Source organism: Littorina saxatilis, linkage group LG5 (assembly GCF_037325665.1).
Source record: "Littorina saxatilis isolate snail1 linkage group LG5, US_GU_Lsax_2.0, whole genome shotgun sequence".
Classification (NCBI taxonomy): Eukaryota; Metazoa; Mollusca; class Gastropoda; order Littorinimorpha; family Littorinidae; genus Littorina; species Littorina saxatilis.
Window position 1 is genome coordinate 60,997,535 of NC_090249.1, and position 25,479 is coordinate 61,023,013.

The window sequence follows — 25,479 nt, forward strand, 5'->3', positions numbered from 1 at the left end:
TCTGGTGTGTGTGTGTGGTGTGTGTGGTGTGTGTGTGGTGTATGTCTGGTGTGTGGTGTGTGTGTGGTGTATGTCTGGTGTCTGTGGGTGGTGTATGTGGTGTGTGTGAGTGGTGTATGTCTGGTGTGTGTGGGTGGTGTATGTGGTGTGTGGGTGTGGTGTATGTCTGGTGTGTGTGGGTGGTGTATGTGGTGTGTGTGTGTGGTGTATGTGTGTGTGGTGTATGTCTGGTGTGTGGGTGGTGTATGTGGTGTGTGTGGTTTATGTCTGGTGTGTGTGGGTGGTGTATGTGGTGTGTGAGTGGTGTATGTCTGGTGTGTGTGGGTGGTGTACGTGTGTGTGTGTGTGGTGTATGTCTGGTGTGAGTGGGTGGTGTATGTGGTGTGTGTGAGTGGTTTATGTCTGGTGTGTGTGGGTGGTGTATGTGGTGTGCGTGAGTGGTGTATGTCTGGTGTGTGTGGGTGGTGTATGTGGTGTGTGTGAGTGGTGTATGTCTGGTGTGTGTGGGTGGTGTATGTGGTGTGTGTGAGTGGTGTATGTCTGGTGTGTGTGGGTGGTGTATGTGGTGTGTGTGAGTGGTGTATGTCTGGTGTGGGTGGGTGGTGTATGTGGTGTGTGGGTGTGGTGTATGTCTGGTGTGTGTGGGTGGTGTATGTGGTGTGTGTGAGTGGTGTATGTGTGTGTGGTGTATGTCTGGTGTGTGGGTGGTGTATGTGGTGTGTGTGGTTTATGTCTGGTGTGTGTGGGTGGTGTATGTGGTGTGTGAATGGTGTATGTCTGGTGTGTGTGTGTGGTGTATGTCTGGTGTGTGTGTGTGGTGTATGTGGTGTGTGTGTGTGGTGTATGTCTGGTGTGTGTGTGTGGTGTATGTCTGGTGTGTGTGTGGTGTATGTGGTGTGTGTGTGGTGTATGTCTGGTGTGTGTGGGTGGTGTATGTGGTGTGTGTGTGTGGTTTATATCTGGTGTGTGTGGGTGGTGTATGTGGTGTGTGTGTGTGGTGTATGTCTGGTGTGTGTGGGTGGTGTATGTGGTGTGTGTGTGTGGTGTATGTCTGGTGTGGGTGGGTGGTGTATGTGGTGTGTGTGTGTGGTTTATGTCTGGTGTGTGTGGGTGGTGTATGTGGTGTGTGTGTGTGGTGTATGTCTGGTGTGGGTGGGTGGTGTATGTGGTGTGTGTGTGTGGTTTATGTCTGGTGTGTGTGGGTGGTGTATGTGGTGTGTGTGAGTGGTGTATGTCTGGTGTGTGTGGGTGGTGTATGTGGTGTGTGTGTGTGGTGTATGTCTGGTGTGGGTGGGTGGTGTATGTGGTGTGTGTGAGTGGTGTATGTCTGGTGTGTGTGGGTGGTGTATGTGGTGTGTGTGTGTGGTTTATGTCTGGTGTGTGTGGGTGGTGTATGTGGTGTGTGTGTGGTGTATGTCTGGTGTGTGTGGGTGGTGTGTGTGGTGTATGTGGTGTGTGTGAGTGGTGTATGTCTGGTGTGGGTGGGTGGTGTATGTGGTGTGTGTGTGGTGTATGTCTGGTGTGTGTGGGTGGTGTATGTGTGTGGTGTATGTCTGGTGTGTGTGGGTGGTGTATGAGGTGTGTGTATGTTAAACATGCTCAGTTATCTCCGCCCCTCACGTGGAAAGTCTTGTCCTCAGCTCCCACGCCCATGCCGTCCGGAGAGTTTTCGTTGCCCGACCTGAGCAAGCCGCCTCCAGGGTTCCCCCCGACGGGCCCAGCCCTCCCCCCTCCCTCCCTGGCGCCCCCCACACTGCTGCCCACCGACATGGATCTGACGCCTTCCGTGCCGTACTATGACCTGCCTGCTGGCCTCATGGCTCCCCTCGTCAAGGTTTGCAGTCTTTCTTGTTTAGGTGTGATCGGGAAATCGTGTTGTTGGCAATTTAAACAATAGCAAAGTTTGGGAAGCTTGTGTCCAGTCATTTTACTTTAAATTAACTCATATTGTGTTTTTCTTTCTCTTTACCAACATACAAACTAACACGAATAAACAATAATATATAAGTAAGCATTTTTTCTTGAAATTAGACAACAAATGTTTTCTGTTATCTCAGACATGCAAAACTGTGAAACCTTCCTTGTGGCTCCTCTTTTAAAGGTTTGGCGTGTTTTTTGTTTGAGTGTCAAATCTGTTTTCTGCCAACTTCTAGGAAAAACACCATGTTTGCAGGCTGGCTTTCTTTAGACTGGCAAATGTGTGCACGCGTGTATGTGTGTGTGTTGATGGGTGGATTAAGTTGGTGTGTGTGCTTGTGTGCGTGCTTGGGTTTTGACTCAACTGAAAACTTGATGTCTTAGTTGTGAGCAGTGGCCGTCCATCCATCCGTGGACAGAAAGTAAATGAAATAACATGTCTGCGTGTTTCTATGTGTGACCAGTTGGAGGATGTGGACTACAAGTCTCTGGACCCCAAGGACATCCGCCTGCCCCCGCCCATGGCGCCCAGCGAGCGTCTGCTGGCCGCTGTCGACGCCTTCTACACCCCGCCCTCACGCGAACGACCCAGGGACAGGTCAGTCTGGATACTAAGTACCGTGGCCTTTGTTATTAATCAGCTGGACCTGAATTCAAAATGTAAATCAGTGAAAATGTCCTGGTTGTGTCAAAATTTTGGGACATTCTTTTGGGTGAGAATAATACGTCAGGTCAAAAAAGTTTGCATTAAGGATCAAAGGCAGAGGCCTGGGAACAACACTGCAGTGGATTTGATTTTGAACTTGATTTTGCATTTTTCATTATTATTAATGTTGGCAGTCTATTTGTTTTAGGATTTTGTGCATTATTCCGTACCATTTGTGAAATGTTTGTATTGTGTCCCTCAGTGAAGGTTGGGAGAAGCTCGGTCTCTACGAGTTCTTCAAGGCCAAGCACCGTGCCAAGAAGAACAAGGAGGATGGGAGAAGGAGGTACTCCCGGTCAAGGTCACGCTCCAGGTCAAGGTCACGCTCCAGGTCAAGGTCACGTTCTAGGTCAAGGTCACGGTCTGCAACGCCCCCGAGGCGCCGCCGATTTGACTCTGAGGGGGAAGACAGACAGAGAAATAGGTTAGGAGTTGTTTTCTTGATAAAATGTGGCATGTCGATTTAATGTGTGTGAAGTGAGTGATCCTAAATTTAATTGCGCTTCATTGGTATGTTGCCTTGTGACAACTTTGTTTCTTTTCATGCTTTTTCTCAATTTTGTTTCATTTTGTTGTTGTTGGTTTTATGAGAGAGAGAGCAGGGCAAAAGGTGAATTTGGTAAACTGCTCTGAATGATGTGTGCGGGTTGTGAAAAGCAGACTGAGTTATTTCCGAACATCATCTACTTTGCGGCAAGACAATGAACAAAAATTGAAAAATGTGCTTTTGTAAGTTTAGAAGGTATAACATCCTTGTTGGAGTCTCAGTTTTAATCGCTCGTTTGTGACAAGCACTTCATGTTTAATGTTGATCTACATACCACCATTTCTTTCCACAAGCCAGAGCTATATAAAAGCAATCATTTTAGGTACTGGAATTTGTGATTCGCAATCTAGTTTTCGTTTCTTCTAAAACTCAGATGTAATTAGTTTGATTTTTTAAATTTTATTTTTCATTTTTGATCAATAGATCCAGATCAAAGTCTCGATCCAAAACGCCTTCACCGCCTCCTCGACGCAGGACACGCTCAAGGTCAAAGAGTCGCTCATCGTCTAGGTCAAAGTCGAGGTCAAGGTCACCACCAGCATCCTACCGCCGCAGTCGTTCGCGCTCGCCCGAGAGCAGACCACAGAGGAGAGTCTCGAAGGATAGGAGTCCCACCCCGCCTGGCTTGTGAGTGTTGGGTCTCTACAACAGTAGACGCTGCAGTCGGTTCAGTTTGGTTTTGAAATGGAGACAACGCCGGCCTCCTAAGCAGTAGGTCGTGGGTTCGAATCCCTGGCGGGGTAAGGGTGGAGATTTTTCCGATCTCTCAGGTCAAGTTATGTGCAGACCTGCTAGTGACTTATCCCCCTTCTTGTGTACATGCAGGCACAAGACCAAGTGAGCACGGAAAAGAACCTGTAATCCATGTCAGAGTTCAGTGGGTTATGGAAACATGAAAATATCCAGCATGCTTCCCTCGATAGCGCCGTATGGCTGCCTAAATGGCGGGGTAAAAAGTCAAATCTGTGGGCGTTTCAGCCCATGAACGAAGAAGAAGAAATGGAGACAAATATGTCAATGTAATTGATTCTCTTTCCGGCAGGTCCATCGCTTTATGGGTAGCACGCCATAGCTTTATGGGTAGCACGCCATAGCTTTATGGGTAGCACGCCATAGCTTTATGGGTAGCACGCCATAGCTTTATGGGTAGCACGCCATAGCTTTATGGGTAGCATGCCATAGCTTTATGGGTAGCATGCCATAGCTTTATGGGTAGCATGCCATAGCTTTATGGGTAGCACGCCATAGCTTTATGGGTAGCACGCCATAGCTTTATGGGTAGCACGCCATAGCTTTATGGGTAGCACGCTACCTTTGAAACCTGCTTGTGTGCCAAGATCTTTCCCCTTAAAGCCATATGTACTCGATGACTATACACGCTAATTGCTTTACCCAGAGCTGGAGACAGACTAAATTAAGTTCCCTGCAAAATATTGTGGTCTAGGACCCCTTCAATGTTGAGATATTTGAATTTTTATTTTGATCTGGATCGTCCTATTTATAGATTTGGCAACGCATGTAACGTTGATGCAAGGGAGCTAACACCGCGGCTTTGTTGACATCCTCACTTTTTCAGAGGCTAGAACAAGCTGTAATGCATGTATTATGGTCCGCGCATGGTGACATATCGTCATTATATGGTCTTATGGTGCGTTTGACATCGATTGTGGGCAAACTACACTTTGTAAACACGGGAGTGCGTTAGTATGCCTTTAAGGCAACTTATGGTGATCAAAGATTTAGAATTGTGTACAGAATGGTTTATTTATGGTTGTTTTTGAGAGGCGCTTAGAACTGTTTTAGGATTTGCGCCATATAAATATCCTCATTATTATCAAAGACATACTCGTTTCTGGATGTCTTTTTGGCACATCATCAGTTTTGGCGTGTCCAAAGTTGGTTAGGTATTAACTGTCAAAAATAGTTTTACCTGTAAGAAATCACAGCTCTTGAACAGTTACTCTCACTTTCCTTTCAGCACAGACAAGCTTGTGGGTGCTGACTGTCATTCATTACACCCCCGGTATAGGGGTGTGTATAGGATTCGGTCGATGTGTTTGTTTGTTTGTTTGTTTGTTTGTGTGTTTGTGTTCGCATATAGATCTCAAGAATGAACGGACCGATCGTCACCAAACTTGGTGAACCGGTTCTATACATTCCTGAGACGGTCCTTACAAAAATTGGGACCAGTCAAACACACGGTTAGGGAGTTATTAGTGGATTAAAATTATACAAGGACTTATAGAGGGACATATTCATGGTCAAAGGGAAATAACCATTCTCACTGCCACCAACTGAGAAGGTTATTTCCCTTTGACGGGGGTGTTTTTCCTACCTCGGAGGAATTTCTTGTTATTGTAGCCATCATGCATAATGTGGGTGCTGACTGTCATTGATTACTGTAGCCATCATGCATAATGTGGGTGCTGACTGTCATTGATTATTGTAGCCATCATGCATAATGTGGGTGCTGACTGTCATTGATTATTGTAGCCATCATGCATAATGTGGGTGCTGACTGTCATTGATTATTGTAGCCATCATGCATAATGTGGGTGCTGACTGTCATTCATTACTGTAGCCATCAGGCATAATGTGGGTGCTGACTGTCATTGATTACTGTAGCCATCATGCATAATGTGGGTGCTGACTGTCATTGATTATTGTAGCCATCATGCATAATGTGGGTGCTGACTGTCATCGATTATTGTAGCCATCATGCATAATGTGGGTGCTGTCATTCATTATTGTAGCCATCATGCATAATGTGGGTGCTGACTGTCATTGATTATTGTAGCCATCATGCATAATGTGGGTGCTGACTGTCATTGATTATTGTAGCCATCATGCATAATGTGGGATGGTGAGAGGACTCAGGTCTTGATTGTTAAACATGATTGATGTTTCAGTGACACAGGACAGACAATGGGAGGTATGGGCCTTGGGTCTATGGGGTCTATGGGCCTTGGCTCCATGGGCTCTATGGGGGCTATGGGGTCTATGGGCCTTGGGTCTATGGGGTCTATGGACCCAGGGGGTATGGGCCCATCTTTGCCGCCAACAGACCGCCTGGGAGAAACCAACAAGGGTCATCAGCTCCTAATGAAGATGGGTCAGTATATTTGCCAGCTATTAATTTTATGTCTTTGTTTCTACCTAAAGGTCACGAAAAAGAAACAGAAGAAATATATAGAGAGAGTAAGAAATAAAGAGAGAGAGAGAGAGAAAGAAAGAAAGAAAGAAAGAAAGAAAAGGAGGCAGGCATTATAAGTTCATACACTAGCACACACATTTCCATAAACTCGCGCATGTTTCTACATCCACATACATTGCTTTCTGCTTTTTAGTGCACACATGCATGTGAGTGTTTGTCTATCTGTGTCTCTTCGCCTCTATGTATTTGTGTCTGTGTGCATGTGTATCTTTTTTTTCTCACATTTTCTATTTGACTCTCATTGAAAAACCCACCAACATTCAAATTCTTCGAACACAGAAACGGATCAACATTCATTCACAAAAATAGCGTTGTCAGCTGGCTTTTCTTCTACCTAGCTCCGATGATGATGAAGTTTGTGTCTGTCGTGCACAGGGTGGTCGGGGAAAGGCCTGGGGGCGTCGGAGCAAGGCATCGTGGACCCCATCGAGGCGGCAGAGGTGCGCGACAAGATGGACATGCGCAAAGGCATCGGCATCGACCTCAAGGACCCCTTCGAGCAGTTCCGCAAGAGCAAGGCGCAGGGCTTCATCCAGCGCATGCGGGCCAGGGACGACACCGCACCGCCCGACCCGCCAGGTATAGCGTGATTGACACTGCTTAAAGACATATGATATCAGTTATACAAAACACACAAAAGGGGGCCTGGTAGCTCAGTGGGTAGAGCATTGGACTTGTGATCCTAGGGTCCCGGGTAGCTCAGTGGGTAGAGCACTGGACTTGTGATCCTAGGGTCCCGGGTAGCTCAGTGGGTAGAGCACTGGACTTGTGATCCTTGGGTCCCGGGTAGCTCAGTGGGTAGAGCACCGGACTGGTGATCCTAGGGTCCCGGGTAGCTCAGTGGTAGAGCACTGGACTTGTCATCCTAGGGTCCCGGGTAGCTCAGTGGTAGAGCACTGGACTTGTCATCCTAGGGTCCCGGGTAGCTCAGTGGTAGAGCACTCCACTTGTGATCCTAGGGTCCCGGGTAGCTCAGTGGGAAGAGCACTCCACTTGTGATCCTAGGGTCCCGGGTAGCTCAGTGGGAAGAGCACTCCACTTGTGATCCTAGGGTCCCGGGTAGCTCAGTGGGTAGAGCACTGGCCGGACTTGTGATCCTAGGGTCCCGGGTAGCTCAGTGGGTAGAGCACTGGACTTGTGATCCTAGGGTCCCGGGTAGCTCAGTGGTAGAGCACTGGACTTGGGATCCTAGGGTCACGGGTTCGAATCTGGGCCAGGACGGACACGGATCGACTTTATGTGCAGACTCAGAGACGGTATCCATGTTCCACCCCCGTGTCACCACTGTGGCACGTAAAAGACCTCGGTCATTCTGCCATAAGTGCAGGTGGCTGATTACACCTAAACACGCACACACCTGGGTAGCGCGACTCTGTTGCTGCTAGCTTTCCACTGGGAGGAAGCGACCCGAATTTCCCAGCGATGGGACAATAAAGTAATGAAAATGAAAAAAAAGTCTTCTCGTTTTGACATGCTCTTCTGAAGTGTAATCTCTTGCATCAAAAACCAAGCAAAGTTTGAAAAAAAACGTCATAATTGTGAATAATGGCTCAACGTAAAAATGTTGACTTCTTCTGCATGTTCCGGAAAAAGTGACAAAGAATTTCAAGAATAAAGTTTGTCACTGTGACTTCAGTAGAAAATGTATTATAAGGACCGCCAGGCTGTGCATATTTCAATGTTGTAAATATATCATTAAACATTTTAAGACCCCAGAAACAAAGGGAAGAACGTGCTCTAAGTGCACAATATATAATATATAAGACGTGCACAATATATAATATATAAGACGTGCACAATATATAATATATAAGACGTGCACAATATATAATATATAAGACGTGCACAATATATAATATATAAGACGTGCACAATATATAATATATAAGACGTGCACAATATATAATATATAAGACGTGCACAACAGTAAGTGAGAGTTAAGCAGAAGAAACCTTCTTGAAGACGAGTTCATTTTCTGTTTGGTATCTCTATTTGATTTCTTTGCCTGTCCGCTTGAAAGACGAACGTTTGTTTGTTTCTCAGCGGAGCGCAAGAAGTCCAAGAAGGAGAGGGATGCGTAGAGTGTGTGCACACTTGACACGCTGGTGGCAGGAGACAGAGACATGGGGGAAAGGGACATCACTGATTGTCACTCTCCTTGGAACAGTCTGATGTGGTCACAACATTCAGCTTCACCTTCCTATAAACAATGTTGTGGGGAGAGAGAGAGACAGAAAGTGTGTGTGTACATGTGTGTGTATGTGCATACATGGTTGTGTGTCTGTCTGTGTAAGTGTGTGTGTACATGTATGTTTGTGTGTCTGTCTGTGTAAGTGTGTGTGTACATGTATGTTTGTGTGTGTGTGCGTACATGTATGTTTGTGTATGTCTGTGTGTGTTTGTGCACATATGAATATGTTTGTGCATGTGTGCATGTGTTTGAGTGATTATGCTGGTGATTTTAAGTTAGAAATGTTACTAGCCTGGGATTTGAATTGCTTTGCCAGGGCAGGATACAGCAGCTTGCATGCTTGTTCTTAGCCTGATTGTGTTGACTGTCACGTTTCAATATATCACTCAAGGTGATTATGAACCGGTTAATTACTACTAATTAACTAACCACACCACGATCCACTCTCGCAGGCATACAATTAAATAGAGTCAACAAAAGTATAAGTTTCAGACGCCTGTTTATGTATAAACTCTCCACCTCCCTCGAGCCTTCACTCAAAATATGTTCCTTTTACGTTCTCAACACGTAAAAAACCAGTGTTCACTGACAAAATGCCAGTACTATGTAGAAAATTATAGTAACACGCTGAACCCGTGTAAATACAGTCGAAATGAGAATGTTCTGTTCGAAAAGCTCTAGTTCGTGCAGGTGTCACACACCCCACGTTGTCACTACTCCAATGAAATCATAGATACGAAAAGACAACGGTGGTCAACGGGGTGCGTACGACATGGTGCACTTAGCTTTCTCTCTGCTGCTGCTGCTTAGCCGGTATGCTGGTTAGTCGGTTCGCTGGTTAGCCGGTCCGCTGGTTAGCCGGTTCGCTGGTTAGCCGGTCCGCTGGTTAGCCGGTCTCCTGGTTAGCCGGTCTCCTGGTTAGCGTAGCCTCAACAGTTCCCGCCAGAGTCAGCCGTGCCGATGTTACGGGAACGTAACGAACGAACGAAACGAACGAACGAAGGAAGGCTGCAAACAGAAAGCATCGGTGCACTAAACATGTCAGCTACCCCTCACCCACCACCTTAAAACATGTCATCTTTAAATATCTCATCGAGCACGTGGGCCTGCACAAAACTGACTTTTTACAACAACAAAACAGCCATTTTCCGTCCTTCTCTCCCTATCTGCAAAAACCATATACAGATTAGTATTTTAGCGTCACAGAGAGTAAATTATGCGCTAACCTGGAAAGAACAACAGAGAGTATTTCATTCCACAACACAGACTCATCAACAGCGTTAAATAATGATTTATTACCTCAAAAGCCTATGATTGTAACTCTCAATGGAAGCAAAGTCCGCCTCCTCCCTGGAACAGTCTCTGTTCGTCAACAGTGACCCAAAACGTCCAGAACCCCTTGTCGAATCCTTATGCGAAAGCCATCGCCGACGAAGGAAATGTGACGACTTGTCCTCAGCAAAATACGTGGCAGAGGAAAGGAATAACTTGTGGAAGTTCCCCTAGAGTGCCGAATATGATACTCGGTGAAAAACCATCATACTCTAGTAACTGTGTGTTAGGTCCTTCCCCTTCTGCCGCTGGGTGTCAAGTGTGTCGTCCTTGAGTCTCTGACAGACCACCTAGCCAAATACACGTGACTGACCTTGTCACCAAACCAGTCCAGCTATACACAGTTTTGCCTCCCCAAGCAGGAAAAAGACACGAGAAACTCAATCCCTGAAAATCCCGTGCGCGCTGTCAGCGAAAAAAACCGTCAGCCCTATGACAGCAGAAACCTGCACTGTGAAGCTCGTGCGTTTCAAAACATCCGTGCTCGGGAGCACTGTCAGCAAAAACTCTGCTGTGTCCAATATCACGCACAGGCGCTTTCTATCATACATTGACCCAGAACAGGCACTCCACTGAGTGACGCTTTCTTGGTCTCTGTCACCCGATCGTGACACACCTCCCCTCTTCAAGACGAAACCTCGGTTTCGCTCACAGTCATGTTCTCCTCTACAGCCCGAGAGAGAAAGTCAGCTCCAACATTGTTGGCGCCTGGAATGACGCGTACCGTGAATTGGTACGGTTGGAGAATCAACGCCCAGCGCATAAGTCTGGCGTTTGCCAACCTTGCAACCTGAAGATATTGCAGAGGTTGATGGTCTGTTTCCAGACAGAAAGGTCGTCCTCAAGAACGAGCAACCCCTCGTTTCACCCCTGATGACTGCAACCTTCTCTGTCTTCTTGTCTTTGTTCTTCTGGTCTTTGTTCTTCTCCCCGTAGGCTGTCCTCTCTATGTAGGCGCGCAGCAGGTTGGCGTGGTACAGGCGTGCTTTCCCGTTCATGACGATCCTGTAGTCGTTTTGGCCCACTTTCGCTGTCACCTCAAAAGGTCCTTGCCACTGCAGTTGTAGCTTGTTGTGTTTGACAGGTAGAAGTAGCAACACCCGTTCTCCAATCTTGAAGCTGCGCGGCCGTGCCTTGCGGTCGAATCCTCGCGCGTAACGCTGTGCTGCTCTTCCCAGGTTCTCTTGAGCCAATTTGCAGGTCTCTTCAATCCTGTTCCTGAGTTCTACGATGTAGGTCGCTGTCGTCTGCACCTCCTCGTCAGCTTCTTCGTCCGTCCAAGCTTGACGCAGGATAGCCATGGGACCGCGTACCTGTCTGCCGTACAACAACTCAAATGGGGAAAAACCCAAGCTCTCCTGAGGAACCTCGCGGTATGCAAAAAGCAATGCTGGGATGTACCTGTCCCACGTGCGTGGTTTCTCCTGAGCTAGTTTCCTCAGCATGGTCTTCAAGGTGCCATTGAACCTTTCCACCAGTCCGTTGCACTGAGCATGGTAAGGAGTGGTGAAGTGCTGCTCCAGTGATAGCAGTCGTGCTGCCTCCGCCATCACTCCTCCCGTGAACTGCGTGCCTCTGTCGGTGAGTACCTCTGATGGAATTCCCAGCCGGGACCACATAGTAACCAGAGCCTCAGCTACTCGCGTGGCTTCAATCGATTTCAGAGGGATCGCCTCTGGGTATCGAGTAGCGTAGTCCACCATGGTCAAAATGTATCTGTTTCCGTCCTCAGACGCAGGCAAGATGGGCCCGATGATGTCCACTGCCACCCGACGAAAGGGTTCGTCGATGAGCGGCATCTTCTCCAAGGGGACCTTCCTCACCCTTCCTTTGGCAACCACCTTCTGGCACTTATCGCAGGACGCACAGAAACGTCGGACATCCGTGCAGATGCCTGGCCAGTAAAAGTGGCGCCAGACACGATCCGTGGTCTTCTTGGTACCAAGATGACCTCCCAGAATCGAGTCGTGTGCCGTTGCCATGACACCCTCGCGAAACTCGCGAGGCACGACAACCTGTTTGAATGTACCTTCTTGGTTGCTGAACTCACGGTAGAGCAACTTCTTGTCCCTGAGGAACTTTGACCTCCCATGCTTCCCGCTCAGCTTCACCTTCCCCGACTTCGCGTGCTCCCGAGGAGTAGCTAAGGTCGGGTCAGAATCCTGAGCCTTCGCGAGAAGCGCGGGGGTCACGTTCCCCAGGGCAGCTCGTGCAGCAGGTAGGGGTTTGAGAGGTTTGTCCTCTCGCTCCGCCTGTGCCCGCGTGAGCACTGAAATGACGTCGGGAGACCGATAAACGGGAACCTCCCTGGTGACGCCGTCCACAAACTGAACCCGGTTTCCAATGAGCAGGTCGCATGGAGGATCGTCCATGACGACGGCCACAATGGTCCCCGTGAACAACGGGGTTACGACCTTGATCACTGCCGTGTTCAAGTCGTAAGCGTGAGATGCCTCGGCCATTCTCACCCTGATGCTGTCTCCTGTGTAGGCCATAGCTGGAACTAGACTCGCCCGAACCACTATCATGTCTGCCCCTGTGTCCCGCAGACCTTCGCCCTTCACTCCGTTAACGTAGACGTTGCAGTGGGGCTGGAAATGTTTCCTGGAGCACGGAACGCAGAGTTGTGGGATGGTGCATGAGCTCGTGACGTCCCTGAACTCCTCACTGCCAACGAAGTGAACGCCCTTCTGGTCAGCCTGTCTCTTGTGGCAGTCCTTCTTCACGTGGCCCCGCTTGTTGCAGTAGTAACACTGGATGTCAGTTCTGGAACTCGATCCCTTGTGTCCCTGATCGTCCTTCCCGTCCTTGGGTCCTGAAGAACCCGAATTTCCCGTTTTTCCTGGCCGTGAGCCTGAAGATTTGCCGGAGATCGCCTGGGCGTCCTCGTGCACTCTGATCCAGTCGGCTGCCTCCTGAGTAGTCTTTGGCTGGTGTTCCTGCACGAAGGTCACCACCTCAGGTCGCAGGCTGGACATCAGTTGTTCCATGACTATGAGGTCGGCAAGGTCGTTGACGGTCCAGTCCTTTTCGGCCATCTCCACCCAGCGCCGCAGGTAGAGGTTAAGGCGTGCCACAAACTGATGACTCAGCTCGCCGCTCAGTCTCTTGCTGTTACGCAGACGTCGTCTGTAGGCTTCAGCAGTCAGGTTAAAGCGCTGGAGTAACGCCTTCTTAAGTGCCTGATAGTCTCTCGCCTCGTCGTCCTCCAAAGCGTTGTAGAGCTGCAATGCGCGTCCCTTTAAGCAGGTGCTAAGGCGGCTAGCCCACGTGGCCTCTTCCCACTTCTGGTCAGATGCAATGCGCTCAAACCGGCGTAAAAAGTCGTCGAGCTCGTCCTTGTCATCGTCGAACGTCGGCAGTCTCGTACGGTCGGCAACAAACGTCGGCGCGCTAGCCTGAGTAAGCGTACCCTTCTCGGCCTGTAGCCTAGCTAGTTCTAGCTGGAGATCGCGATCCGCCTGCTCTTTCTCTTTCCGTTCCTGTCTGTCAAGTTCGGCCTGTCGTTCGGCCTGTCGTTCCTGTCTCTCAAGCTCGTCTTTCTTATCCTGTCGGTCACGTTCGTCTTTCTCTTTCCGTTCTTGTCTGTCACGTTCGTCTTTCCTTTCCTGTCTGTCTCGTTCAGCCTGTCGTTCCCTTTCTTGTCTGTCAAGTTCGTCTTTCTCTTTCTTGTCCTGTCGGTCACGTTCGGCCTGTCGTTCAGCCTGTCGTTCCCTTTCTTGTCTGTCAAGTTCGTCCTTCTTGTCCTGTCGGTCACGTTCTTCTTTTCTTGTCAGTCGCTCAAATTCTTCCTTCCGTTCTACTTCTAAGCGTTTTAGAACGCTTCGGGCTCTAACGCGTGCGTCTCGCTCAGTCGGTTGCTCGCTGCCAGGAGTCTCGAAAGTTATTCTCCTCGTCGGAGATCCCCCTGTAGCCATGGTTAGTTTTAGCAAAGCTTTATCACAAAAGTAAGTCTAACGCAGCTATAGCTAGAATACGCGGTGACGAAAGCGGTGGATACAAAAATCCAGCAACCGGAAAATGCAGAAGAAAAATCCAAACGGTGTAGAACAAATCGCGTAGCCTACTTTATGGCTGCTTTCTGCGGTGAAACAAAGTGTTTCCCACAGCCGTGGCCTACTTTATCGGCTGCTTTTTGCGGTGAAACAGAGTGTTTCCCACAGCCTTGGTTAGGACAGAAGTCCTCGGACCCTTCCCCCCCAAAATTCCAACAAAGTCAAAATATGGAGAAAAATCCAAGTAAAACAAGACGGTAGAAAATGTAACCTGTTACGGAATGCGAAACAACAATGTAGAGAAAACTGAGTAAAACGAATAACAAATCCGCTAACCCCGCTCAGCTCTCTGCAACGGAAAACTCTGAACGTACAACAACAAAGATTCACAAACAAAGGAAAGGGAGATAATCACAGTTAGCGCATACAATAACTCACAAATTACAATTTACATTTCCTGCAAGATGTGAATCGCTTAAGGTGTGGTATATGATCAAAACTATACAAAAAAGGGTAGCACCAAGCAGAAAATAAGTCGAGCACTGACGAGATTATCTGCTCTTAGTTCTCCTTAATTGGTGGGTCTTTATCAGTTGGAAATTAACTGAGTAAATCCCGGCTTGGCCCCCACGTGTCACGTTTCAATATATCACTCAAGGTGATTATGAACCGGTTAATTACTACTAATTAACTAACCACACCACGATCCACTCTCGCAGGCATACAATTAAATAGAGTCAACAAAAGTATAAGTTTCAGACGCCTGTTTATGTATAAACTCTCCACCTCCCTCGAGCCTTCACTCAAAATATGTTCCTTTTACGTTCTCAACACGTAAAAAACCAGTGTTCACTGACAAAATGCCAGTACTATGTAGAAAATTATAGTAACACGCTGAACCCGTGTAAATACAGTCGAAATGAGAATGTTCTGTTCGAAAAGCTCTAGTTCGTGCAGGTGTCACACACCCCACGTTGTCACTACTCCAATGAAATCATAGATACGAAAAGACAACGGTGGTCAACGGGGTGCGTACGACATGGTGCACTTAGCTTTATCTCTGCTGCTGCTGCTTAGCCGGTATGCTGGTTAGTCGGTTCGCTGGTTAGCCGGTCCGCTGGTTAGCCGGTTCGCTGGTTAGCCGGTCCGCTGGTTAGCCGGTCTCCTGGTTAGCCGGTCTCCTGGTTAGCGTAGCCTCAACAGTTCCCGCCAGAGTCAGCCGTGCCGATGTTACGGGAACGTAACGAACGAACGAAACGAACGAACGAAGGAAGGCTGCAAACAGAAAGCATCGGTGCACTAAACATGTCAGCTACCCCTCACCCACCACCTTAAAACATGTCATCTTTAAATATCTCATCGAGCACGTGGGCCTGCACAAAACTGACTTTTTACAACAACAAAACAGCCATTTTCCGTCCTTCTCTCCCTATCTGCAAAAACCATATACAGATTAGTATTTTAGCGTCACAGAGAGTAAATTATGCGCTAACCTGGAAAGAACAACAGAGAGTATTTCATTCCACAACACAGACTCATCAACAGCGTTAAATAATGATTTATTACCTCAAAAGCCTATGATTGTAACTCTCAATGGAAGCAAAGTCCGCCTCCTCCCTGGAACAGTCTCTGTTCGTCAACAGTGACCCAAAACGTCCAGAACCCCTTGTCGAATCCTTATGCGAAAGCCATCGCCGACGAAGGAAATGTGACGACTTGTCCTCAGCAAAATACGTGGCAGAGGAAAGGAATAACTTGTGGAAGTTCCCCTAGAGTGCCGAATATGATACTCGGTGAAAAACCATCATACTCTAGTAACTGTGTGTTAGGTCCTTCCCCTTCTGCCGCTGGGTGTCAAGTGTGTCGTCCTTGAGTCTCTGACAGACCACCTAGCCAAATACACGTGACTGACCTTGTCACCAAACCAGTCCAGCTATACACAGTTTTGCCTCCCCAAGCAGGAAAAAGACACGAGAAACTCAATCCCTGAAAATCCCGTGCGCGCTGTCAGCGAAAAAAACCGTCAGCCCTATGACAGCAGAAACCTGCACTGTGAAGCTCGTGCGTTTCAAAACATCCGTGCTCGGGAGCACTGTCAGCAAAAACTCTGCTGTGTCCAATATCACGCACAGGCGCTTTCTATCATACATTGACCCAGAACAGGCACTCCACTGAGTGACGCTTTCTTGGTCTCTGTCACCCGATCGTGACATTGACAATTTAATTCTGTTGATCATTTTCATTGATTTTTCATTTGATTTGATGGTTGTATGCTTTTCAACATGTTGCTGTTCATCTGAGTTGAACACTGACATCACTCAGTACAGACTAACACATTACCCGGTAAGAATGTATCCAATGAGACAGGTTTCTTCATTTTCTGTTTTTATTAAGTTTGTGGGTGGAGTACAATTGTATTAAAAGTTACACCTGCACCAGCTATGTATTTAAAAAAAAAATTGAGTTGTTGATTTTCTTTAACTGGAAAGTGGCTGACAGAATGTTTGTGAGATGCTGAGACATGTTTGTAACATGAAAAAGAATATGCATTACTGAAGAAATGAGTACATACGTTGAAATGGCAGTGTATGTTGTCTATTTGCTTGTGTGTGTGTGTCGCTGTGTCTGTGCGTGTGGCTTGTTTTTTGCACCACAGTTGGAACAGATGAATTCAAATAATGCTTGCCAGGATCACAGTCACTAAATTCCGTATCTGCTGTTGCTAATAAGTTCCATGCGATTGAACAATCGATTTAATGTCCGAGCATTTTCAACACAATAATCATTTAAAGATGATCGACACATTTTACTCTTCTTTCTTGTCTCATTTCCTTCCTTTGGTGACAGCGGCCATTTTAATTTACACGCCTAATAGTCCTTTATTTCGCTACAATCAACTCGAAACCAGACCACAATCTGCTGCTCCGATCGTTACGGTACAATACTGAAAAACACCCTGTCTCTCGATTACATGAGAACATCAGAAAGATCAAGTTCCATGGAAGATTTTCATTAAAACTCGAAATGGATCAGGAATTCGGGCCCGGGTAATGTCATCAAAGATCTGTAGTTAGCCAAATTTGGGCAGGAGATGGAGGGGGGGGGGGGGCGGAGGGGTGTGTGAGGTATTTCTATCTTTTAATCGTTGCATCAGTTTCAAAGGAAAAGAAACATCTGCCTTTAGAGCGTAAAATGAGCGGTTGTCAACAATTTGACCACCACTTATGGTAGCTCAGATGGTAGAGCACTGGACTTGTGATCGAGAGGTCGCAGGTTCGAATTCGGGCCGGGACGGACACGGGTCAACTTTATGTGCAGACCCAGAGACGGAAGCCATGTCCCACCCCCGTGTCATCACAATGGCACGTAAAAGACCTTGGTCATTCTGCCATAAGTGCAGGTGGCTGAATACACCTAAACACGCAGACACCTGGGTAGCGCGACTCCGTTGCTGCTAGCTTTCCACTGGGAGGAAGCGACCCGAATTTCCCAGCGATGGGACAATAAAGTAATGAAGAAATGAAAATGATACCGTTTCGGCCACCACAAAATGATGTGACCTGCGTCCCACCTGACCTGGACAATCGAATCTTGCACTGCCCACATGCCCCTCACCCCCCAGTCTCTCCCCATTCCCCCCCTCCCCTCTCTCTCTCTCTTACCGTGGACGACGCACAATAATTATGCCCTTATTACTGGTCCACAAAAAATACTCTGATGACGGAAGGAGAGGGGGGCAGGCTGACATGCAATGCCCTCCTGTACCCTCCTTCCAGCATATCTGTCGATTTGAGAGCTGATTTAAGATCGTTTTTGATTTGTCCATAAATAAAGTTTAGTCTTGCTGGCTGGTTAAAGGTGCCGTCCGAATCGTATCACCAACTCATGTCCCTAATAGGAACACTTCCTGTGAGGACGTAAAGGATCCCCTAGTTAGTTAGTAACGGCGCATGTCAGCTGACAACAAATATGTCCAGGCTTTTACCAACTTTAGCGGCGATTTTCGGCAGACTTGAAGGCCAGTTGAGCTATCGGAGCTACTTCCTAATGCGGGAAGAGCTAAAATGAAAGTCTGCGCAAAATATGCGTCAAGTCAGTCACGGCCGAGTCGAGCCGCGCTCAACTGAGTTTTTGAGTCACGGCTAAATCTGTACCAAATCTGACCTAAATCATTGGGGCCGTTCTCATGGCAGACTTTTTGCCGACTTGGCCTGGCTCATCAACTCGGGAGCGATTTCAAACAAACAAAAGTTGGGTAAAAGTTGGTTGAAAATCTGCCGTGTGAACGGCCCTTTGTGAAATGTTGATGGAGAATGTATGTAAGATGTCTGCTGGAGTAAAACAAATGACTGAAGGAGCTAGGCGGTGTCACGAACTGAAAACTGCTGAACAATCCCTCCCAATGCTGTCAATGCGCATGCGCCAATCTTGGACTTAAAAAATGCGACCCTTTGACCGAACGAACCATGGGTTAGGGCTAGGGTAAGGGTAAGGGTTAGGTTGTTCACGACCTGATTAATCTCCCCATGTTAGCGCATGCGCATTGACCGCATTGAGAGGGATTGTTCAGGCAGAGTTTTCAGTTCGTGACAGCGGTACTGGGAAACTTGGAAGAACTTGAGAAGCAGAGAAAGGGGGGGGGGGGGGGGGGGGGAGGCAACCTCCTCCCTCCCCCTCCCCTCCTCCTACCCTCTCAAGAACCTAGGTGACCTACATTCAATTCGACATGTGACGAACAGATCCTCGAGTCTTTCAAACTCACGCCCTTGAACGCTCGACACGCGTATTGTCACTTTTTGACACAAAGCTAATTATCTACCCAGGGGAGGTAAGGGTTACAGAAGGAGACGTACCAAGGACGAGTTAACACCCCTGACCCAAATTACAGTCTCGGTGTACTTGATTGACCGTTGGTTTTCGACTTGTCCGTTAATTAAAGTGAGGTTGTATTGTTGCTGTTTTTGTGGCTTAAGATGATTGAAAGGAAAATTGGTCCACTTTATCTACAGAAGGCTAGCAAAATCACTTCGCAGATTGAATATGGCTGACGTCCGTGTCCAAACGTTTTGCTCGTAGTTTCTGCTGTGCACTGAGAAGACAATTCCCCATCCCCTCTCTTCTTTGTCCTAGACACTCAAATTCACACACACACAGACTGACTGACACGCACACACACTCACACACACACACACGCACACGCATGCACACACATACACACACGCACACACTAATCATGGCGTCAGTTTCCTCCAAGACTGAAAATAATGACCTCTCATCACGTCATCATCTGAACGATGACGTAACGACCACGTCAATCAAACGTCACAGCTTATCGGTACCTGAGGTACAGCTGACCCGCGTGATGTCAGCACTTCATTCTTGCTGCAGGATAAGATGGCATCAGCTAACCGCTTCTTCAGTAAGCTGGACTGACTCAGCAACGAGGTGTCGAAGGTCGTATCATCAAGGTCGTATGTTGCAACAATTATAACCACTGCGGAAGACGAGGAGATGGTCTAGATTAGGAGCCGGTGAAACCTCTGCTGAACAATCCTTCTCATTGCAGTCAATGCGCATGCGCCAATCTTGGACTTAAAAAATCCGACCCTTTGACCGAACGAACCATGGGTTAGGGTTTGGGATAGGCCGTTAGGATTAGGGTAAGGGTTAGGTTGTTCACGACCTGATTAATCTCCCCATGTTAGCGCATGCGCATTGACCGGTATGAGAAGGATTGTTCAGGCAGAGTTTTCAGTTCGTGAGACCGGTCCATATTAGGCCACCTTCCCCTACGGGTTAGGTAGACAGAGAATACGCCATGTTCTAAGTTCTTAGCTCGCGTTGTGAATCCCGAGAAACTTTTTTTGTTGCGTGAGAGTTAGTGACACCCCATCAGCTGGTGTACCACTTAACATGGAAAGTTGTGAGGTAGACGCGAGACTGAGATTTTTCGAAGCAGGGAATTTCATGAGAAAAAAAATGAAAAAAGTATCGTCCAAAGGAGCCCAGCAAGGGAAATAAATGTTAATTTGCTGTTGTGGCCACTGATATATTTTAACAAGTACCGAATGTTATAGTCATGTAGGCTAAGGCCACATGTGGTGTGTTTAGGCAGCCTCAGTGTAACGTGGTTTCGGACGCATAGCTCTTCTTCTTCTTCCTCTCTCTCTCTCTCTCTCTCTCTCTCTCTCTCTCTCTCTCTCTCTCTCTCTCTCTCTCTCTCTCTCTCTCTCTCTCTCTCTCTCTCACACACACACACACACACACACACACACAAACACTGACAAAGGAAAGGGAAACTCAATCTGCTTTAGCCAAGAGCAGCACGTTTTGTAAAGAACGCAGAGTGCGTGAGATGTTTTGCTTGATCAAAGTTCCAGCTTACAGAGATGACATTCACAACACTGACCATAATACATTTTCCCAGATCTCCACACACGTATTCCATACAGTGATGGACAACTTGGCACAACGTGTGTTCACGAGCCTAATTGTCTGCGCTTGCCATTAGCTGATTGAAGCCACCCTGCGGTCAGTCCCATCGTGACCAGGGGTCAGCCAGAACCACGTGGACTGCACTCACACCGGTCACAACACCTGGACTTGCCATTAATCTACCCCCCCCCCCCCCTTCCCTTCTCCCTACCCTCCTCATCCAACTCACCCCCACCCCTGCTCCCCCCCCCCCCTCCTCCCCTAAACATCTCTCTCTCTCTCTTACCTGAATCAGTTAATGCATCCCATCTTTTATTGACGTTCCAAACATCAGCCCTAATAGATATTATAGACGGTGTTCGGGATTAACTCGGTCGGGTGAGAAACACGTGGACAAGGAGCACCTGTGGAAAGTTTCCCACATGTTTCCGACACACCCCTCGCTAGTGATTGGCCCCTCCAATGTTTGTCAGAGGTGTTTGGCAAGGGTATTCACTCTTTGACAACCCATACGAAGCCGACAGAGATATTCCTGGAGTTGGTCCATTGTTGCGGGTACAACAACGAGTCTCATGTTGAGCCTGCTGTATAATACTCTTCATCTTTTAAAAAAGCAAATGTCATTTTCCAATTATGCCTAAATGTCTTCTGGAAATAAGAATATTTAGCTTCGTTTGCAGTACAATGTCGAATGACCCCCCCCCCCCCCCCCCCCCCCCCACCTTTTTTTTCATACACCCCACGCAATTTAAGCCTTTCTTCTTTTAGAGACCTTGACTTTTCAGATTTTCTGTCCATAACCTCGGTACTCCCATTTAACCCCATTTTAAGTTAGGACCTGATTTTCTGTCCATATAACCTCGGTACATTTAACCCCATTTTAAGTTAGGACCTGATTTTCTGTCCATAACCTCGGTACATTTAACCCCATTTTAAGTTAGAACCTGATTTTCTGTCCATAACCTCGGTACATTTAACCCCATTTTAAGTTAGGACCTGATTTTCTGTCCATAACCTCGGTACATTTAACCCCATTATAAGTTAGGACCTGATTTTCTGTCCATAACCTCGGTACATTTAACCCCATTTTAAGTTAGGACCTGATTTTCTGTCCATAACCTCGGTACATTTAACCCCATTATAAGTTAGGACCTGATTTTCTGTCCATAACCTCGGTACATTTAACCCCATTTTAAGTTAGGACCTGATTTTCTGTCCATAACCCCGGTACATTTAACCCCATTATAAGTTAGGACCTGATTTTCTGTCCATAACCTCGGTACATTTAACCCCATTTTAAGTTAGGACCTGATTTTCTGTCCATAACCTCGGTACATTTAACCCCATTTTAAGTTAGGACCTGATTTTCTGTCCATAACCTCGGTACATTTAACCCCATTTTAAGTTAGGACCTGATTTTCTGTCCATAACCTCGGTACATTTAACCCCATTATAAGTTAGGACCTGACTTTCTGTCCATAACCTCGGTACATTTAACCCCATTTTAAGTTAGGACCTGATTTTCTGTCCATAACCTCGGTACATTTAACCCCATTTTAAGTTAGGACCTGATTTTCTGTCCATAACCTCGGTACATTTAACCCCATTATAAGTTAGGACCTGATTTTCTGTCCATAACCTCGGTACATTTAACCCCATTTTAAGTTAGGACCTGATTTTCTGTCCATAACCTCGGTACATTTAACCCCATTATAAGTTAGGACCTGATTTTCTGTCCATAACCTCGGTACATTTAACCCCATTTTAAGTTAGGACCTGATTTTCTGTCCATAACCTCGGTACATTTAACCCCATTTTAAGTTAGGACCTGATTTTCTGTCCATAACCTCGGTACATTTAACCCCATTATAAGTTAGGACCTGATTTTCTGTCCATAACCTCGGTACATTTAACCCCATTTTAAGTTAGGACCTGATTTTCTGTCCATAACCTCGGTACATTTAACCCCATTATAAGTTAGGACCTGATTTTCTGTCCATAACCTCGGTACATTTAACCCCATTTTAAGTTAGGACCTGATTTTCTGTCCATAACCTCGGTACATATAACCCCATTATAAGTTAGGACCTGATTTTCTGTCCATAACCTCGGTACATTTAACCCCATTTTAAGTTAGGACCTGATTTTCTGTCCATAACCTCGGTACATTTAACCCCATTTTAAGTTAGGACCTGATTTTCTGTCCATAACCTCGGTACATTTAACCCCATTATAAGTTAGGACCTGATTTTCTGTCCATAACCTCGGTACATTTAACCCCATTATAAGTTAGGACCTGATTTTCTGTCCATAACCTCGGTACATTTAACCCCATTTTAAGTTAGGACCTGATTTTCTGTCCATAACCTCGGTACATTTAACCCCATTTTAAGTTAGGACCTGATATTCTGTCCATAACCTCGGTACATTTAACCCCATTTTAAGTTAGGACCTGATTTTCTGTCCATAACCTCGGTACATTTAACCCCATTATAAGTTAGGACCTGACTTTCTGTCCATAACCTCGGTACATTTAACCCCATTTTAAGTTAGGACCTGATTTTCTGTCCATAACCTCGGTACATTTAACCCCATTTTAAGTTAGGACCTGATTTTCTGTCCATAACCTCGGTACATTTAACCCCATTATAAGTTAGGACCTGATTTTCTGTCCATAACCTCGGTACATTTAACCCCATTTTAAGTTAGGACCTGATTTTCTGTCCATAACCTCGGTACATTTAACCCCATTATAAGTTAGGACCTGATTTTCTGTCCATAACCTCGGTACATTTAACCCCATTTTAAGTTAGGACCTGATTTTCTGTCCATAACCTCGGTACATTTAACCCCATTTTAAGTTAGGACCTGATTTTCTGTCCATAACCTCGGTACATTTAACCCCATTATAAGTTAGGACCTGATTTTCTGTCCATAACCTCGGTACATTTAACCCCATTTGAAGTTAGGACCTGATTTTTTGTCCATAACCTCGGTACATTTAACCCCATTTTAAGTTAGGACCTGATTTTCTGTCCATAACCTCGGTACATTTAACCCCATTTTAAGTTAGGACCTGATTTTCTGTCCATAACCTCGGTACATGTAACCCCATTTTAAGTTAGGACCTGATTTTCTGTCCATAACCTCGGTACATTTAACCCCATTTTAAGTTAGGACCTGATTTTCTGTCCATAACCTCGGTACATTTAACCCCATTTTAAGTTAGGACCTGATTTTCTGTCCATAACCTCGGTACATTTAACCCCATTATAAGTTAGGACCTGATTTTCTGTCCATAACCTCGGTACATTTAACCCCATTTTAAGTTAGGACCTGATTTTCTGTCCATAACCTCGGTACATTTAACCCCATTATAAGTTGGGACCTGATTTTCTGTCCATAACCTCGGTACATTTAACCCCATTTTAAGTTAGGACCTGATTTTCTGTCCATAACCTCGGTACATTTAACCCCATTTTAAGTTAGGACCTGATTTTCTGTCCATAACCTCGGTACATTTAACCCCATTTTAAGTTAGGACCTGATTTTCTGTCCATAACCTCGGTACATTTAACCCCATTTTAAGTTAGGACCTGATTTTCTCAGATTTTCGAAGGTTTTAAAGGGGGGTTCCACTGTTGTTTATAGCAGGGACCTATGATAGGTCTATGTTTATAGCAGGGACCTATGATAGGTCTATGTTTATAGCAGGGACCTATGATAGGTCTATGTTTATAGCAGGGACCTATGATAGGTCTATGTTTATAGCAGGGACCTATGATAGGTCTATGTTTATAGTAGGGACCTATGATAGGTCTATGTTTATAGCAGGGACCTATGATAGGTCTATGTTTATAGCAGGGACCTATGATAGGTCTATGTTTATAGCAGGGACCTATGATAGGTCTATGTTTATAGCAGGGACCTATGATAGGTCTATGTTTATAGCAGGGACCTATGATAGGTCTATGTTTATAGCAGGGACCTATGATAGGTCTATGTTTATAGCAGGGACCTATGATAGGTCTATGTTTATAGCAGGGACCTATGATAGGTCTATGTTTATAGCAGGGACCTATGATAGGTCTATGTTTATAGCAGGGACCTATGATAGGTCTATGTTTATAGCAGGGACCTATGGTAGGTCTATGTTTATAGTAAACCCGAAAGCATATGAAACAACGCCTGGACTCCTGGCTGTTTCTTGTTCATGACGTCAGTTAGAATAGCTAGAGAGATAAATCACAAGAATCTAGTTCTGGCTGCATTTTACCGTTGTTAGGTTGATTATCACAACTCGATACTCTTGTGTTCTCATATTGAAGGGCGCGTATGTGCAAGACAACTGGCAGGCGCTTCGTACCTTGTCCGACTGCCGAGTGAAATTAGCGGGACGGCGCTAATTGTTGACAGCACACCCAGTGCGCGCTCACCATCCCTCATCATGGGCGATACAATGTCCTGCAGTTTTCCATTCGTTGCACCTGACTGGGTGATAAGTAGATAAAGGTAGTTAGGCAACCTGGAGTACACGCGACACAAGTCCCACAAAATGGAGATACAGGAAATTCATACTTAAAGCTGCTTGTGTCCCTAAAGTGCCAACAGACTAAACTACCTACAACTTACGTGACAAACGTTTAACATAAATTTCTTCACATACACTTTCATCACTCAACAAACTTTCATCGCATAAAATGTCATCACTCAACAAACTTTCATCACTCAACACATTTTCGTCACACAAACATGTTTCGTCACATTACAGCAAGGAGACCGTGCCAACAACCAACTTTCTTCACATAAACGTTTCATCACTCAACAAACGTTTCGTCTCATAACAGCGCGGAAACTGTCCACAATATCCATCAGTGACCATCAGACAAACACCTTCCTCGCTGGACACATCATGACGTCGTGTCCATTGGGGTAGCCTACTTGTCACTCAGGGACTACAACAAAAACTAAACATCCTATATCATTGTACACGTCGTCCTTTAGGCCAAACAAAAATATATGGGTTTTTTTCATTTCTCGAAAAAAAAACGTTAAAAAAAAAACCTGGCACATTTTGCAAACCATACGAAGACTAATAATAAAAATAAAAAAATAATTAAACAAAAAAGCCGACCTATTTTG

At 46.2% G+C, this 25,479-nt stretch overlaps 1 protein-coding gene across 2 annotated transcripts in view; it reads left to right on the top strand.

Annotated features, from left to right (window-relative positions):
* Nucleotides 1–8,935, top strand: part of LOC138967626 (calcium homeostasis endoplasmic reticulum protein-like) — a 50,024-nt gene extending 41,089 nt beyond the window's left edge. For both annotated transcript variants that reach the window (XM_070340230.1, XM_070340231.1), the window contains 7 exons: nucleotides 1,641–1,834; nucleotides 2,382–2,515; nucleotides 2,826–3,047; nucleotides 3,594–3,797; nucleotides 6,080–6,282; nucleotides 6,760–6,963; nucleotides 8,428–8,935. In XM_070340230.1, coding sequence (XP_070196331.1) covers nucleotides 1,641–1,834; nucleotides 2,382–2,515; nucleotides 2,826–3,047; nucleotides 3,594–3,797; nucleotides 6,080–6,282; nucleotides 6,760–6,963; nucleotides 8,428–8,465 — 1,199 coding nt within the window. In that variant the 3' untranslated portion in view covers nucleotides 8,466–8,935. The remainder of the gene's footprint in view (nucleotides 1–1,640; nucleotides 1,835–2,381; nucleotides 2,516–2,825; nucleotides 3,048–3,593; nucleotides 3,798–6,079; nucleotides 6,283–6,759; nucleotides 6,964–8,427) is intronic.
* The last annotated feature ends 16,544 nt before the right edge of the window (nucleotides 8,936–25,479 follow it).